The sequence below is a fragment of the Halichondria panicea genome, chromosome 4, assembly GCF_963675165.1.
Source record: "Halichondria panicea chromosome 4, odHalPani1.1, whole genome shotgun sequence".
Lineage (NCBI taxonomy): Eukaryota > Metazoa > Porifera > Demospongiae > Suberitida > Halichondriidae > Halichondria > Halichondria panicea.
The window spans coordinates 6,038,689-6,054,495 of record NC_087380.1 but is presented as its reverse complement, the minus strand read 5'-3'; the positions used below and the strand labels follow the sequence as shown (position 1 = coordinate 6,054,495).

The window sequence follows — 15,807 nt, the reverse complement described above, 5'->3', positions numbered from 1 at the left end:
CTACTAAGCAGGTGCCAAAACAGCAATTGATCTACTATTTCGGGGTCCGGAAACAGGTGGTGTACGTGATACTATGAGCTAGGATATGGGATTTCCAATTTACGCTAATTACTTTCAGGGAGTAAATTTATTCAGCGAAATAGCATGCACCTTGTGGTGTGTGTGTGCACCTGAATCATGCCCTTCATTTGTATGGTTGTACAAAATCAGCTGATGGGTGGTGGTTTAAGTGATTAAGATGTATACAAACAGAATCCTTGATATTAAATTTGAAGCCTCTAAGTTTTTCTCAATATCATGCGCTTCTCTAAGCCATAGTCCATATCAAAGGATAAATGTATAGTTTCCCCTTTAAGAGAAATAAAATACCGAACAAGGTAAAGTCGCTTTCCCCTCATGCACATGACCATAATAAATACTTCCTCATTAACAATCTTCCCTATCCCATCCGTCTCCATCATTGCATAAACAGTTTATTTGTACATTGTATGTATAGAGCTTCGTCCTCGTGCAATTGCATCCTTTAGCTGCATGCATGGTAGAGTTACAGTGGAACCACCTTCGAATACTTAAAGGCCAGTTGCTATATAACGGCCAGGCACCCAGTCCCAAATGAACTGTTTGTGTACAAAACAACCTCTCAACAAATCTGTATAAAGGCCAAAACATTGTTCCTCAAAGTTGTCTGTTATAGAGGGGTTCCACTGTATATAATTGAGCAATTAATAATAATAAAAAAATTAGAGTGAGTGCCTCAACTACAACCTGTACATGTATTCTCTTGGTGCCCCACCAAAGTAACTGTATCCTAACATTGGCTAAAAAATGCTTGAAAAACGTTGGTGTAAAATAGCCTTCATTAAAAGTGGTAATGGATACAACTAACTATAATGAGTGTACAATAAACGTAAAACATTGAGATATATCTGATCTCAAACTTCCACCCACAGTGCATCACAGTGCGTAACTTGATATCATACGACATGATCCCCCCTCAAGGAATAGTCACGTGACCATGCGAGGACGCATCCACATAAGTGCAGCTGGGGGAACGACAAGAATGTAGTAGGAAAACATTGTTGATGATGAGTGCTGCAATCCACATACCTTCCACTATACGTAATGTAAATATCGCAGTTAGGGTTTTTAATTTCATGCAGTCATACAATTGTTATCGAACAGATTGAAGGTTCAACATTGCACTCAAATAAATTGTCCTGGCTGTGTTCTCTACAAACATAAACACCCTCAATACGTACGGGGCTTTACGTAAAAAAAATAATCATGCAGCAAAACATGTAAATGCATGTACAATAAGTTATGGCGTCTTAATGATAGACCACAACATTCTGCTCATTTTTTGGCTGCTTCCTAATGGTGGACGTATATGGCTTCTGATATTGACACTTTATTATAATACCTACGTAGCTACTTCACAGAAGCGTAATTTATCAAACACCATTTACACCAGACTCGATATGACACAATGCTTATAACTTGTCTATTGGCTATCATTGAGCTCAGATCGTAATGAGAATTGTTGCCTGACCACCAAATACTATAGCACTGGAGCAATGTAATGCAGATTGCCCTCAGGGCCTGCGGACCTCACGTCACTCCAATGGCATTATTTGATACATTGCTCTGGTGCATTGCAACATCTAATTCTAATGCACAAGACACTGACACATTTGCCACTTGTATAGCTTAGCTTAGCGACCAAAGCAGGAAATATTGACAAGCAATGTACTCAAGGGATCTCATGCAGAAATGATACTGTAGGAAGTAAGGAGCAAAGAGAAATGCTTATAAGACTGCATGGAAGCCGTAATTGAAAAGCAGTACGTTATTATAATAATTGGAACAATTTAGGAAATTGAATACTGAAACGGGAAAACTTAAGTGAAGAAAGGGTTGGTGGAAGTTAGTAAGGAAGACAATTGAAAGACGAGCATCAATTATTTAACATGTGGGCTCTGATCACGTATGACCTAACAATTTCCCAGGCAACTATCAGCTATTCGAACAAGGAGGATATACTATTGAACCGTGACAAATGGTACATAAGGAAAAGCCTTGGTAACAATCGTTTCTTGGAAAAGAGTCAATAGTAATTGAAATTGAAGGACATTGAAGCATGCACATGCATATATACACACACAAACCATTATCAAACTAAAAATGACATAGTCTATATACTATACAATAAATCCCCAACAGGTTGCTATTTAGGTCCGGAGGAATATGAAAGTGTGTGACTACATGCAGTCATTCATGTAGCCACAGGATACACTGCACCACACATTTACACGCACATTTAGGGCCTACAGTTAATATATCGATCGCAGTGGCCTAATAGGGTTAGGGTTAGCGTATAGTGTTAGAGTTGGAACTGGAGGAACTCCCTCCCAAAGTACGACCTTACAGATAGATGTATACGATAACGTCTGACTAGATTACGATGAACGTATATGACTACAAGGACGCCAACGATGCATAAATAGAGTGCATGCACCACATACAATTCATAATACCAGGAGCACATGAGGAGATGGAGCGTCTTACTATGCATAGTATACTATGCGGACTCACTATCGTCTATGCCACACACTCCTTGTTTGTAATATGCTAAGTGCTCTGTAGATGTCTGGTTGATAACGCGCTTGGATCTAATAATCGTAAACAATGAAAAATGTCAGCAGCACTTAGCGGTTTTACATATATGGCATGATTTGTACATAGCTAGACGATACAGAATCCGCATAATAAGACGCTCATCCCCTCATATGCTCCTACGCATCGTCAAGTATGGCTATAGGATTAACAAAAATCATTGTAGGACGACATCACCACAAACGATTAAAGTGAAACGTTGCTTAAGAGCAAAGCTACGGTGCCTTAGTTATTGTAACCTCTCTAGACTTGTTTCCACATCTAAATTTGGTGACCAAGTACCATAGAAATACTTCAACGGTATATAACTCACGTATATCCAAATTGTTGACATAATTATTTAACAACATGATTTCAAACAGTTCATGTTCTGTGTTCATGCATGTATAAGAACTACTCGGAAGAAACAAAAATGGCATAGCACCATCAAAGCTGTTAATATTAATGACCTTCACACCTCATTTAATATGAATGCAGCCTATAGTTAAAAATAGACTGCATCTATCTCTCAAAGATTTCAGGGAGGTAGACTTTAAAACTAAGTGAAATTTCACACGAACACTAGAGATTTCCCAACAACAGACGTTATTGTTTATTGAGAAGCTGACGTGGAGTAGGAAACAAGAATGTATACACAAAGTAAAGCTACACGCATACACGTACGGAGACACCTGTCATATCAGCATAAGTGCCAACTTCCCCAGCCAAATTTCGGGGACAACACGGGGGCGTTAGCCTCGAGTGGCTGGCCGCTATAGGAGGCAAATTTTGAGGAATTCACAATAATTTAAGCACATAATCAACAATTCATATTTTCCATACTTTCCTAACAGAAGATATAATTGTTGCTCAGCTCTCAATGATTGTGGCTTCACTATAGTCTCACTGCACATGCTCAAATAATAATGATGTAATTCTTAATTGTGCAGGCAAATGAGCCCCGCCACTTATTAGAGCTCTGTATCTGGTAAGGAGCTAAGTTATGTTTTTGTTCATTGTTTTCAATGGTTCCAAGTCCAAGCTTTTCCAGGCATGATAAGCTTTATTGGAGCTTAGTAGCCCAGCTCAGAGAAGCAACCTTGAAAATCCGGGATATCTGAGGTGAATGGCAGTTTCCTTTGGGGACAAGGGACTGGGTGCTAAATCTGGGACACCCTATGCATAGGAGGTGAGTCTGGTCTGACTATGCAGCAAAGTTGGAGACTCTTCAACTGCCATGGTTGTTTGAAGAGGACTCTCTGTAAGAGGAGCTTGGGCTGATGTTTTCATGTGCTCCTGTATGTCTATAACTGTCCAATTATGACCTCCTATATAGTTATTATCATCGGCAACCTAATCCATAAACAATTGCGAAACATCCAAGAAACCCAAGAAGAACCGCATTTCATTTCCACTAGTACCTCTACTGGAAAGGTTTCTCTAGATCTGTATAAATACGAGTTTCTTTATTATGGAAGAGCATGAAAACTTTACAATCTTGTAAACTACTTGTGACGAAGTGAAAAAACAGAAATTTCTTTAAAAAATTCAACACCCCCAATCTCATCATGAATGCCAACCTTATCCTATGCTTTGCTTTTGTGCTGTCTGCATTATGTGGAGCCATTGCAGCACCACTACCAAACACAGAAAGTGCAGGAGAGCTGATCACAAACACAACTGAAAGCATAGCTGAAAGCTACAACACTACGAGCCCCACCAATTCAACACCCACACAAGAACCTGCTGCTATCGCTGAATCTCAGCTCTCAGCCTCAGGGTTTAACTGCAGTGCACCTGGCGAAGGTCCCAAGTTTGCAGTGGCTGCTGGCTATCTGCTTAAAGGATTATTTCTGCTCGATGATTACAGTAAAATTGTGCAAAGAAGCTACAGAAATTTCGTAAGTGGCTAATAATAATTAGTCTATTGTTCCAGTATAAAAAGAGTAAACATTTAAATTTATTAACCACAACCAAAATAATGTAGAGCTAGTTAATTAACCTTCATCTTCCTTGTTGCAGATTGATCTAGAGCACCAGTGCAGCACACCAGAGATCACAAAAGCATACGGCATTGATAGCAGCAACAACAACATTTGGAATTCGATGGCTGCGCTCCAGGGATATACTGATCTGGCCAGACTGGCTTCACAATCAACCAATCAGCTTCAAGACGAGCCACGAGATCAAATGCAAGGAGTTGACGATCTCATCACAGCTGTTGCTTAGCGATTACAAAACAGTGGTGAGAAATTAGACCCTCATAGAAAGTGCATTTAATCCTAAACAATAATTATACAGCTTTCTTTAATGTACTAAGTGAAGAAAAGAGATAACATGATTATATAATTGCTTGTTCCCATCCACAGTTGGCCCAGCAGCATTGTGAATGTAACTCCTCCGCCCCCTGTAACCGTGTGGTCCTAACCCCCTCTATCATACTACACCCCGAGTGCAAACATTACCCCTACGTTGCACTAAATCTCTATACAGATGTCCTCAACGCCGCTAGCTTAACTGAAGGATTAAACCTCCCAACAACGAACATGATCACTACAAGCCAGTGGGTTAACACTCGTCTAGGCATCGATTCCCCCGCTTACACTTACTTTTAGTAGTAAAGAGGAACAGAAAAAGACCCTCGCCATTCTATATTAGATAAAGTTGAAATTTAGACGAATTAAACAGACAGGTAAATTCAAAAATGGAATCTGAGTAACAAATTTAGAAATTTAGATTAAAATGATCAAGGCATCGAAATCACTTGACTATATTAGTCTGAATGAACTACAAGAGTACAATGATGTATGTTGTCGTTGTATAGATTTTTCTGTACTATTCGTTGTGTTCTGTGAACATAATTATTATAATAGACTACTTGGTTATATTTATTTATTTATTTTTATGTACATGTACTTCACTGCTTTATTTATGAAAATGTTGACTTTATAAACAAACAATGTTTCTATGACATTTACGAGTAAAATTACTGCAATAACACGTATACACAGTACAATTATTGTCTCTTGAACAAAGTACATCAGGCAAAGTGAATAGAGTTTTTGTTAAAAATCTCCAACAAGCTGAATCAACTGTTAACTACTGCATTACACCAGATTTACAATAATACCCTATACATTAAGAAAGAGTCCACATCCAAGCACCTTGGTCTCAGTTCTATTTTCTCACTCTCTCCAAGAATCTTGAGCACGTGAGATTTTGATGTTAAAGTCTTCGGAGACCATCTAGAGAGAGCAAGAGAGAGAGAGGGAGAGAGAGAGAGAGAGCATGCACAATCACATACATACTTAACCACAATAATGGAAGTAACCACTTAATATTGTCCATACAGAAACCGAACAAATTCAGCTAGCACATGTGTGCTAAGAATTTCTATTTCCTGGCCCAGAAATTACTACAGCTATGTTATTGTCAGCTCAGACACCAACTACATAAACAGTTGATTTAAAACTAGACCTCAGTGGCGAATCCAGGAAAAATGAAAGGGGGGGTCCAAACTAACGAGCGCGCAGCGAGAATTTTTTAAGGGTTACGCCCACTTTCGGTCACACGTGACTAGGGAAAATCCCATACTCAGCCAGGGGAAGTCCCATAATAGACTTGCGTAGAGCTAGCTAGCTGCTACGATCGAACAGTCAACTAGCTAGCCTAGGCTAACCTGAACACTCCTTTGGCAGTTGATACATAAAAACAACAGGTACAATCATTGAATCAAATTACAATAGCTACAAAAACTGATAAATAGCTAGCTGGAGTCATTAAGCCTTCTAAAGTTAACTTCAAAAGGGGGGGGGTCAAGGGACCCCATGGACCCCCCGGCCCTCTGGATCCGCCACTGGACCTAATGCATTTTCACTCACAAAAACACACTACTCGCCCATTCCCTGGAATGAAAAACATACTGTAAGGTGCAAGGTAAGATTCTGTGGGCTAAAAGGAGACAGTATTTACAATATTGAAACATAAGTACACCATTGATTGTAGTAAAATAATACTGACTGTCATTCTGATCAAGTATATAATCACAAACGTGAGAAGGTTTTATTCCTAAAATAACACGTACCTTATACTGATATACCTGTTGAGTACACGTTCGTGTCTAGTGTCTACTGTACTTGTCGATAGTAACAGAATGGTATGTGCATTGTGACATGCATGATCAAGTGCAAAACCTATACTCGGAATGGTCACTTTACGCTCCATTCTATAATAACATTTTAACACACAGGTACGTAAACATTTATAATACTTCAGATTGCTCAATTAAACTAGCCGGATGGATAGATTCAATTACATTTATTACAAACATTAAGTATGGGATACTGTTACTTCATCAAAACATGTATACATTCATGAGTCTAAATAGAAACAAAAAGCATGCACAAAGAACCACGTAAACAAATCACATAATCAGTACAGGTACTGGAGGGGTGGCTCATCTTTCGAAATGACAATCAGGAAAATTAAACAACTTTATTGATAACATCCCTATGTAATGTTTGTTTTTTCAGAGAGTTAATTAAGTATGTGTATCGAAAGTATTAATTATCAATAACTAATACACTGTACACACGTCAATTCATATCTTAATTCCATGGGTTCCGGTGCACAGTTAGATGATCATGCATACTTTTTAGTCGTGAATCCCTATTACTAGTCTAGTAGGGGGCACTCTGAGCTCTTGTGAAACACTACACATGTGCATGTGTTCATCTCAAGGGAAATCTCCGATCCCCTTCAAGAGAAATATAACAGCGAGCAAGGTAAAGTCGTTTTCCCCTCATGCACATGACCATAATTATACTTCCTCGTTAACAATCCTCCCCTATCCCATCCGTATCCGTCATTGCATAACAGTTTGTTATACATTGTAGAGCTTCATTGTTTAGGTCCTCGTGCAGTTACAACTATTTGCATGCTTAGCTAGCTGATGGGTTATGTATCATTGAGCAGTTAATTGCTAGCGAATGCCTCAACTACAACCTGTATTCTCTTGGTGCCCCATGCACCAAAGTATCCTAATAATATTGGCTAAAATGCTTGAAAAAACGTTGGTGTAAAATACCATAAAGTGTTATAATACAACTAAGTACACGAGTGTACAATAAACGTAAAGCATTGAGCTATGTCTGATCTCAAACTTCCATCCACAGTGCATCACAGTGCGTAACTTGATATCATACGACATGATTCCCCCTCAAGGAATAGTCAACGTGTGAGGATGCATCCACACAAGTACAGCTGGGGGAACGACAGGAATGTAGTAGGAAAACGTTGTTGATGATGAGTGTTGCAATCCACATACCTTCCACTACGAAGTGTAAATATCACAGTTAGAGGTTTTAATGCAGTCATACAATTGTTATCAAATAGCCTGTGTGAAGGTTCAACATTGCTCACTCAATTAATCGTATTGGCTCTGTTCTCTACGAAACATAAACACCCTCAATACGTACAGGGCTTTACAATCACGCAGCAAAACATGTAAAAATGCATGTACAATAAGTTGTACAACTGTGCATTGCAATATCTAATTCTAATCAAGACACTGACACATTTGCTACTTGTACAGCTTAGCGACCAAAGCAGGAAATAACGACAAGCAATGTACTCAAGGGGGGATCTCATGCAGAAATGAAACTTTATTTATCATACTGTAGGAAGTAGGGAGCAAAGAGGATATGCTAAGATTGTGGGAGCCGTAATTGAAAAGCAGTACGTTATTATAATAATTGGAACAAGGAGATTAAATACTGAAACGGGAAAACTTAGAAAGGGTTAAGTGAAGAAAGGGTTGGTGAAAGTTAGTAAGGAAAACAATTGAAAGTTGAAAGACGAGCATTTGGGAAAAATAAGTATTTAAAATGTACACGTGGGGCTCTGATCACGCATGATCTAACAATTCCCAGGCAACTTTGAACAAGGAGGATACTATTGACCGTGACAAAAGGTACGTAAGGAAAGGCCTTGGTATTATCAAACATAGTCTATACTATACATACAGAAAATGAATCCCAATCTGTTTCAAATAGGTTGCTGTTTAGGAGGAATATGAAAGTGTGTGGCTACATGCAGTCATACATGATAAGGTTGGCATTCATGATTGGATTGGGGTCGAGTGGCTGGCCGCTAAAGGAGGCACATTTTGGGAAATTCACAATAATTTAATCACATGATTCTGATCAACAATTCATTTTCCTAAGAGAAGATATGCTCTGCTCTCAATGATGTGGAGGGCTTCACTAGCTAGCTCACTGCGCATGCTCAAATAATAATGATGTCATTATTAATTGTAGGCAAATGAGCCCGCCCACTTATTAGACAGATCGTGTATCGCTTCTGTAAACCTGTTTTTGTGGCGATTCTAGCATAGATACTAGCTCATAGAAGAATCGCATTTCATTTCCAGGTTCTAGCAGCTCTACTGGAAAGGTTTCTCTAGATCTGTATAAATAAGAGTTTCTTTGTCATGGAAGAGCATGAAAACTTTACAATCTTGCAAATTACTTGTGAAGAAGTGAAAAAACAGAAAGTTCTTCAACAACCCCAATCCAATCATGAATGCCAACCTTATCATATGCTTTGCTTTTGTGCTGTCTGCATTATGTGGAGCCATTGCAGCACCGCTACCAAACACAGAAAGTGCAGGAGAGCTGATCACAAACACAACTGAAAGCATAGCTGAAAGCTACAACACTACGAGCCCCACCAATTCAACGCCCACACAAGAACCTGCTGCTATCGCTCAATCTCAGTTCTCAGCCTCAGGGTTCAACTACAGTGCACCTGGCGAAGGTCCCGAGTTTGCAGTGGCTGCTGGCTATCTGCTTGAAGGATTATTTCTGCTCGATGATTACAGCAAAATTGTGCAAAGAAGCTACAGAAATTTCGTAAGTGGCTATAGTAAGTCTAGGTTAAAATAAACATTAAACAACCACATGTAGAGCTAGTTAATTAACCTTCATCTTCCTTGTTACAGATTGATCCAGAACACCAGTGCAGCACACCAGAGATCACAGATAGCAACAGCAACAACATTTGGAATTCGATGGCCGCGCTCCAAGGATATGCTGATCTGGCCAGACTGGCTTCGCAATCAGCCAATCAGCTTCAAGACGAGCCACGAGATCAAATGCAAGGAGTTGATGATCTCATCTCAGCTGTGCTTAGCGATTACAAAACAGTGGTGAAAAATAATACCCTAAAAAATACTCATAGAAAGTGCATTAATCCTAAACAATAATTATACAGCTTTCTTTACTATACTAAGTAAAGAAAAGAAACTAAAATGATTATAAAATTGCTTGTTCCCATCCACAGTTGGCCCAGCAGCATTGTGAATGTAACTCCTCCGCCCCCTGTAACCGTGTGGTCCTAACCCCCTCTATCATACTACGCCCCGGGTGCAAACATTACCCCTACGTTGCACGAAACCTCTATACAGATGTCCTCAACGCCGCTAGCTTAACAGAAGAATTGAACCTCCCAACAACGAACATGATCACTACAATCCAGTGGGTTAACACTCGCCTAGGCATCGATTCCCCCGCTTACACTTACTTTCAGTAGTACAAGAGGAACAAAAAAAGACCCTCGCCATTCTATAATTATTAGATAAAGTTGAAATTTAGACGAATTAAACACACAGGTAAATTCCATTTTTGAATAGTAACAAATTTAGTGAGATTAAAAAATTTAAGGTTTTAAAATGATCAAGCCATCGAAATCACTTGACTATATTAGTCTGAATGAACGACAAGAGTATAATGATGTATATTGTCGTTGTATAGATTTTTCTGTACTATTCGTTGTGTTCTGTGAACATAATTAGACTACTTGGTTATATTTATTTATTTATTTTTATGTACTTGTACTTCACCGCTTTATTTATGAAAATGTTGACTTTATAAACAAACAATATGTTTCTATGACATTTACGAGTAAACTTACTGCAATAACACGTACACAGTTCTCTTGAACAAAGTACATCAGGCAAAGTGAAAAGAGTTTTTGTTAAAAATCTCCAACAAACTGAATTGGCTGTTAACTACTGCATTACACCAGATTTACAATAATACCCTATACCTGAAAGAGTCCACATCCAAGCACCTTGGTCTCAGTTATATTTTCTCACTCTCTCCAAGAATCTTGAGCACGTAAGATTTTGATGTTAAATTTTAAAATAAAAGAATTTCTATTTCCTGGCCCAGAAATTACTACAGAAATTACTACAGCTATGTTATTGTCAGCTCAGACACCAACTACATAAACTACATAAACAACTACATAAACAGTTGATTTAAAACTAGACCTAATGCATTTTCACTCACAAAAACACACTACTTGCCCATTCCCTGGAATGAAAAACATACTGTAAGGGGTAAGGTGGATTCTGTAGTTTTTCTAAAGTAGCTCTTTTTAGTCCTGCAAAAAAGGGCTAAAAGGAGACAGTATTTACAATATTGAAACATAAGTACACCATTGATTGTAGTAAAATAATACTGACTGTCATTCTGATCAAGTATATAGTCACAAACGTGAGAAGGTTTTATTCCTACAAATAACACGTACCTTATACTGTGAAATGCAAATATATTTGTTGAGTACACGTTCGTGTCTAGTGTCTATACTGTACTTGTCGATAGTAACAAAATGGTATGTGCGTTGTGACATGCATGATCAAGTGCAAAACCTATACTCGGAATGGTCATTTTACGGTACATTCTATAATAACATTTTAACACACAGGTATTATACGTAAACAATTATAATACTTCAGATTGCTCAATTAAACTAGCCGGATGGATAGATATTCAATTACATTTATTACAAACATTAAGTATGGATACTGTTACTTCATCAAAACATGTATACATTCATGAGTTTAAAAATAGAAACAAAAAGCATGCACAAAGAACCACGTAAACAAATCACATAATCAGTACAGGTACTGAAGGGGTGGCTCATCTTTCGAAATGACAATCAGGAAAATTATTGATAACATCCCTATGTAATGTTTGTTTTTTCAGAGAGTTAATTAAGTATGTGTATCGAAAGTATTAACTAATACACTGTACACACGTCAGTTCATATCTTAATTCCATGGGTTCCGGTGCACAGTTAGATGATCATGCGGCATGCTTTTGAGTCGTGAATCCCTATTACTAGTCTAGTAGGGGGCATGTTTAAGTAGTTGGATTAGCTTAAATAGGAAGAAGCCATTTGATGTCAACAAAATAACATCATCACACTCCATACGTTGTTGAGGTGACCACAGAAAGTGACCATGCATGCAACCATAATTTTATACTGCAATGGAGTTGGGAGTGAAATCTTAAGCAACGTATGTGAGTTGTGCGCGCGCATATATACATGCATGAGCACGCGAAATAAAGATGAAACATTAAAATAGCTTATGTACATAGTTGTAAGATTCATCTTTTTTTTTTACCAATTCATACAGACAATTCAGAACTTCATGAATTAAATATACTTACTATATAGGCAAAATAACAATTGACTCATTAAATGTTAACTAGATTCACTCAAGCATGTAATTACGTATTGATAGCAAAGATACCTATTACCATACCATGCATTTAACAAACAAGTAAACAAAAAGTTTGCATCAAAAAGGGAGGAAACTGTCGATACTTCTTTTCCTTGTTCCAGAGAGCTGTGATGAAACGCCAACAGCAAAACCAACCAATCACAATCACATCCTCCCGTGGGGCGGGTCCATTAACTAACTAACTTCCTTCATACGGCACAAATTGTTTGTTTACTACAATAAAGTAATGAATATCGTTGATGTTGCATCTTTCCTGGTATGAAATCATTTGATGAAGAACAATGATAAGTAAGCATATCCCCCTCCCCCAGTAGACCACCGGCAAGTTGCATAATACAGTCAGCCCTAGAGTTCCATAAAGAGACAATACTGTAGTATCCATACTACACAGCATGCAAAACAAGTCATAATAATGATTCTATTTGCACTGAACACGCGCACTATAATAATGTAAACAAAAGGAACTTATTAAATGTATTGTTAGAAGCGCTCTAGGAATAAACTTAAAAGCAATGGCTTCCAAATAATTAATGGGAATTCCTCCAATCAGACAACTAAGCCAGATATGTAGGTAACTTAATAATCCGAGTTAGTACAAGTACTGGAGAGGGTGGCTCATCTTCCCTGAAATGGCAACCAGGAAAATTGAACAACTTGATATAACATCCCTATTTAATGTTTGTTTTTTCAGAGAGTTAATTAAGCATGTGTATCGAAAGTATTAATTATCAACACACTTCATTAATTCCATGGGCTCCGGTGCACAGCTAGATGACCATCCATGGAGCATACTTTTAAGTCGTGAATCCCTATTACTAGTCTAGTAGGGGGCACTTTGAGCTCTTGCGAAACACTACACATGTCTGTTCATCTCAAGGGAAATCCCCTTTTAGACACACGCCAGGCACCTCAGGGGATTCACATTACATGCATGTAGACAATATGAAAGTTGGGGTTTTTCCCTAGTACAAAAAGTGGCAATCAACACATATTCACGGTCGAATAGGTCACATGATGGATCAAGGTGAAAGTTGTAGCATGAGCAATGAAGCATGCCTACTAAGCAGGTGCCAAAACAGCAATTGATCTACTATTTCGGGGGTCCAGAAACACGTGGTGTACGTGATACTATGAGCTAGGATATGGGATTTCCAATTTACGCTAATTACTTTCAGGGAGTAAAGTTATTCAGCGAAATAGCATGCACCTTGTGGTGTGTGTGTGCACCTGAATCATGCCCTTCATTTGTATGGTTGTACAAAATCAGCTGATGGGTGGTGGTTTAAGTGATTAAGATGTATACAAACAGAATCCTTGATATTAAATTTGAAGCCTCTAAGTTTTTCTCAATATCATGCGCTTCTCCAAGCCATAGTCCATATCAAAAGATAAATGTATAGTTTCCCCTTCAAGAGAAAGCGAACAAGGTAAAGTCGCTTTCCCCTCATGCACATGACCATAATAAATACTTCCTCGTTAACAATCCTCCCTATATCCCATCCGTCTCCATCATTGCATAACAGTTTGTTTGTACATTGTATGTATAGAGCTTCGTCCTCGTGCAATTGCATCCTTTAGCTGCATGCATGGTAGAGTTACAGTGGAACTACCTCCGAATAATTAAAGGCCAGTTGCTATATAACGGCCAGGCACCCAGTCCCAAATAAACTGTTTGTGTACAAAACAACCTCTCAACAAATCTGTATAAAGGCCAAAACATTGTTTCCCAAAGGTGTCCGTTATAGAGGGGTTCCACTGTATATAATTGAGCAATTAATAATAATAAAAAAATTAGAGTGAGTGCCTCAACTACAACCTGTACATGTATTCTCTTGGTGCCCCACCAAAGTAACTGTATCCTAACATTGGCTAAAAAATGCTTGAAAAACGTTGGTGTAAAATAGCCTTAATTAAAAGTGGTAATGGACACAACTAACTATATGAGTGTACAATAAACGTAAAACATTGAGATATATCTGATCTCAAACTTCCACCCAGAGTGCATCACAGTGCGAAACTTGATATCATACGACATGATCCCCCCTCAGGGAATAGTCACCATGCGAGGACGCATCCACACAAGTGCAGCTGGGGGAACGACAGGAATGTAGTAGGAAAACATTGTTGATGATGAGTGCTGCAATCCACATACCTTCCACTATACGTAATGTAAATATCGCAGTCAGGGTTTTTCATGCAGTCATACAATTATTATCGAACAGATTGAAGGTTCAACATTGCATTCAAATAAATTGTCCTGGCTGTGTTCTCTACGAACATAAACACCCTCAATACGTACGGTGCTTTACGTAAAAAAAATAATCACGCAGCAAAACATGTAAATGCATGCACGATAAGTTATGGCGTCTTAATGATAGACCACAACATTCTGCTCATTTTTTGGCTGCTTCCTAATGGTGGACGTATATGGCTTCTGATATTGACACTTTATTATAATACCTACGTAGCTACTTCACAGAAGCGTAATTTATCAAACACCACTTACACCAGACTCGATATGACACAATGCTTATAACTTGTCTATACATTGGCTATCATTGAGCTCAGATCGTAATGAGAATTGTTGTCTGACCACTAAATACTAGAGCATTGGAGCAATGTAATGCAGATTGCCCTCAGGGCCTGCAGACCTCATGTCACTCCAATGGCATTATTTAATACATTGCACTCGTGCATTGCAATACAAGACACTGACACATTTGCCACTTGTACAGCTTAGCGACCAAAACAGGAAATATTGACAAGCAATGTACTCAAGGGGGGATCTCATGCAGAAACGAAACTTTAATTATCATACTGTAGGAAGTAAGGAGCAAAGAGAAATGCTTATAAGACTGCATGGAAGCCGTAATTGAAAAGGAGTACGTTATTATAATAATTGGAACAAGGAGATTAAATACTGAAACGGGAAAACTTAGAAAGGGTTAAGTGGAGAAAGGGTTGGTGGAAGTTAGTAAGGAAGACAATTGAAAGACGAGCATTTGGGAAAAATAAGTATTCAAAATGTAGGGCTCTGATCATGCATGATCTAACAATTCCCAAGCAACTTTAAACAAGGAGGATACTATTGACCGTGACAAAAGGTACGTAAGGAAAGGCCTTTGTAACAATCGTTTCTTGGAAAAGAGTCAATAGTAATTGACATTGAAGCACATGCACACACAAACCATTATCAAACATTGTCTATACTATATACATACAGAAAATGAATCCCAATTAATCTGTTTCAAATAGGTTGCTGTTTAGGAGGAATATGAAAGTGTGTGGCTACATGCAGTCATCCATGACCCTCTCATAATAGGTGCTGGCACAGGATACACTCCACACAGCTACATGCACATTTAGGGACTACAGTTAGTATATCGCAGTGGCCTAATAGGGTTAGGGTTAGGGTTAGCGTATAGTGTTAGAGTTGGAACTGGAGGAACTCCCAAAGTACGACCTATATACATGTAGATGTATACGATAACGTCTGACTAGATTACGATGAATGTACATAACTACAAGGACGCCAACAATGCATAAACAGAGTGCATGCACCA

At 38.4% G+C, this 15,807-nt stretch overlaps 1 protein-coding gene across 4 annotated transcripts; it reads left to right on the top strand.

Moving 5' to 3' along the window:
* Positions 1-6,229: 6,229 nt before the first annotated feature.
* LOC135335597 (uncharacterized) lies at positions 6,230-10,524 on the top strand. 4 transcript variants are annotated; one of them, XR_010394545.1, is made up of 6 exons: positions 6,230-7,436; positions 7,827-8,388; positions 8,583-8,623; positions 9,295-9,563; positions 9,653-9,859; positions 9,994-10,524. XR_010394545.1 is itself a non-coding variant. In XM_064531130.1 (5 exons), exons 3-5 carry the CDS (start codon positions 9,231-9,233, stop codon positions 10,240-10,242), a joined length of 789 nt encoding a protein of 262 aa, XP_064387200.1. In that variant the 5' UTR covers positions 6,230-6,588; positions 7,331-7,436; positions 7,827-9,230; the 3' UTR covers positions 10,243-10,524. The 4 variants fall into 4 exon arrangements, 2 of the variants coding, with proteins under 2 accessions (XP_064387200.1, XP_064387199.1); XR_010394544.1 differs by having other exon boundaries at positions 7,827-8,623; XM_064531130.1 differs by having other exon boundaries at positions 6,230-6,588; positions 7,331-7,436; positions 7,827-9,563.
* The last annotated feature ends 5,283 nt before the right edge of the window (positions 10,525-15,807 follow it).

What these genes read in the sequence shown, in the direction of transcription:
- LOC135335597 (XM_064531130.1), top strand. Translation starts at nt 9,231, where the DNA reads ATGAATGCCAACCTTATCATATGCTTTGCTTTTGTGCTGTCTGCATTA. An exon ending in AAAGAAGCTACAGAAATTTC is followed by an intron (nt 9,564 to 9,652) that starts GTAAGTGGCTAT and finishes TCCTTGTTACAG; the next exon opens with ATTGATCCAGAACACCAGTG. An exon ending in TTAGCGATTACAAAACAGTG is followed by an intron (nt 9,860 to 9,993) that starts GTGAAAAATAAT and finishes TCCCATCCACAG; the next exon opens with TTGGCCCAGCAGCATTGTGA.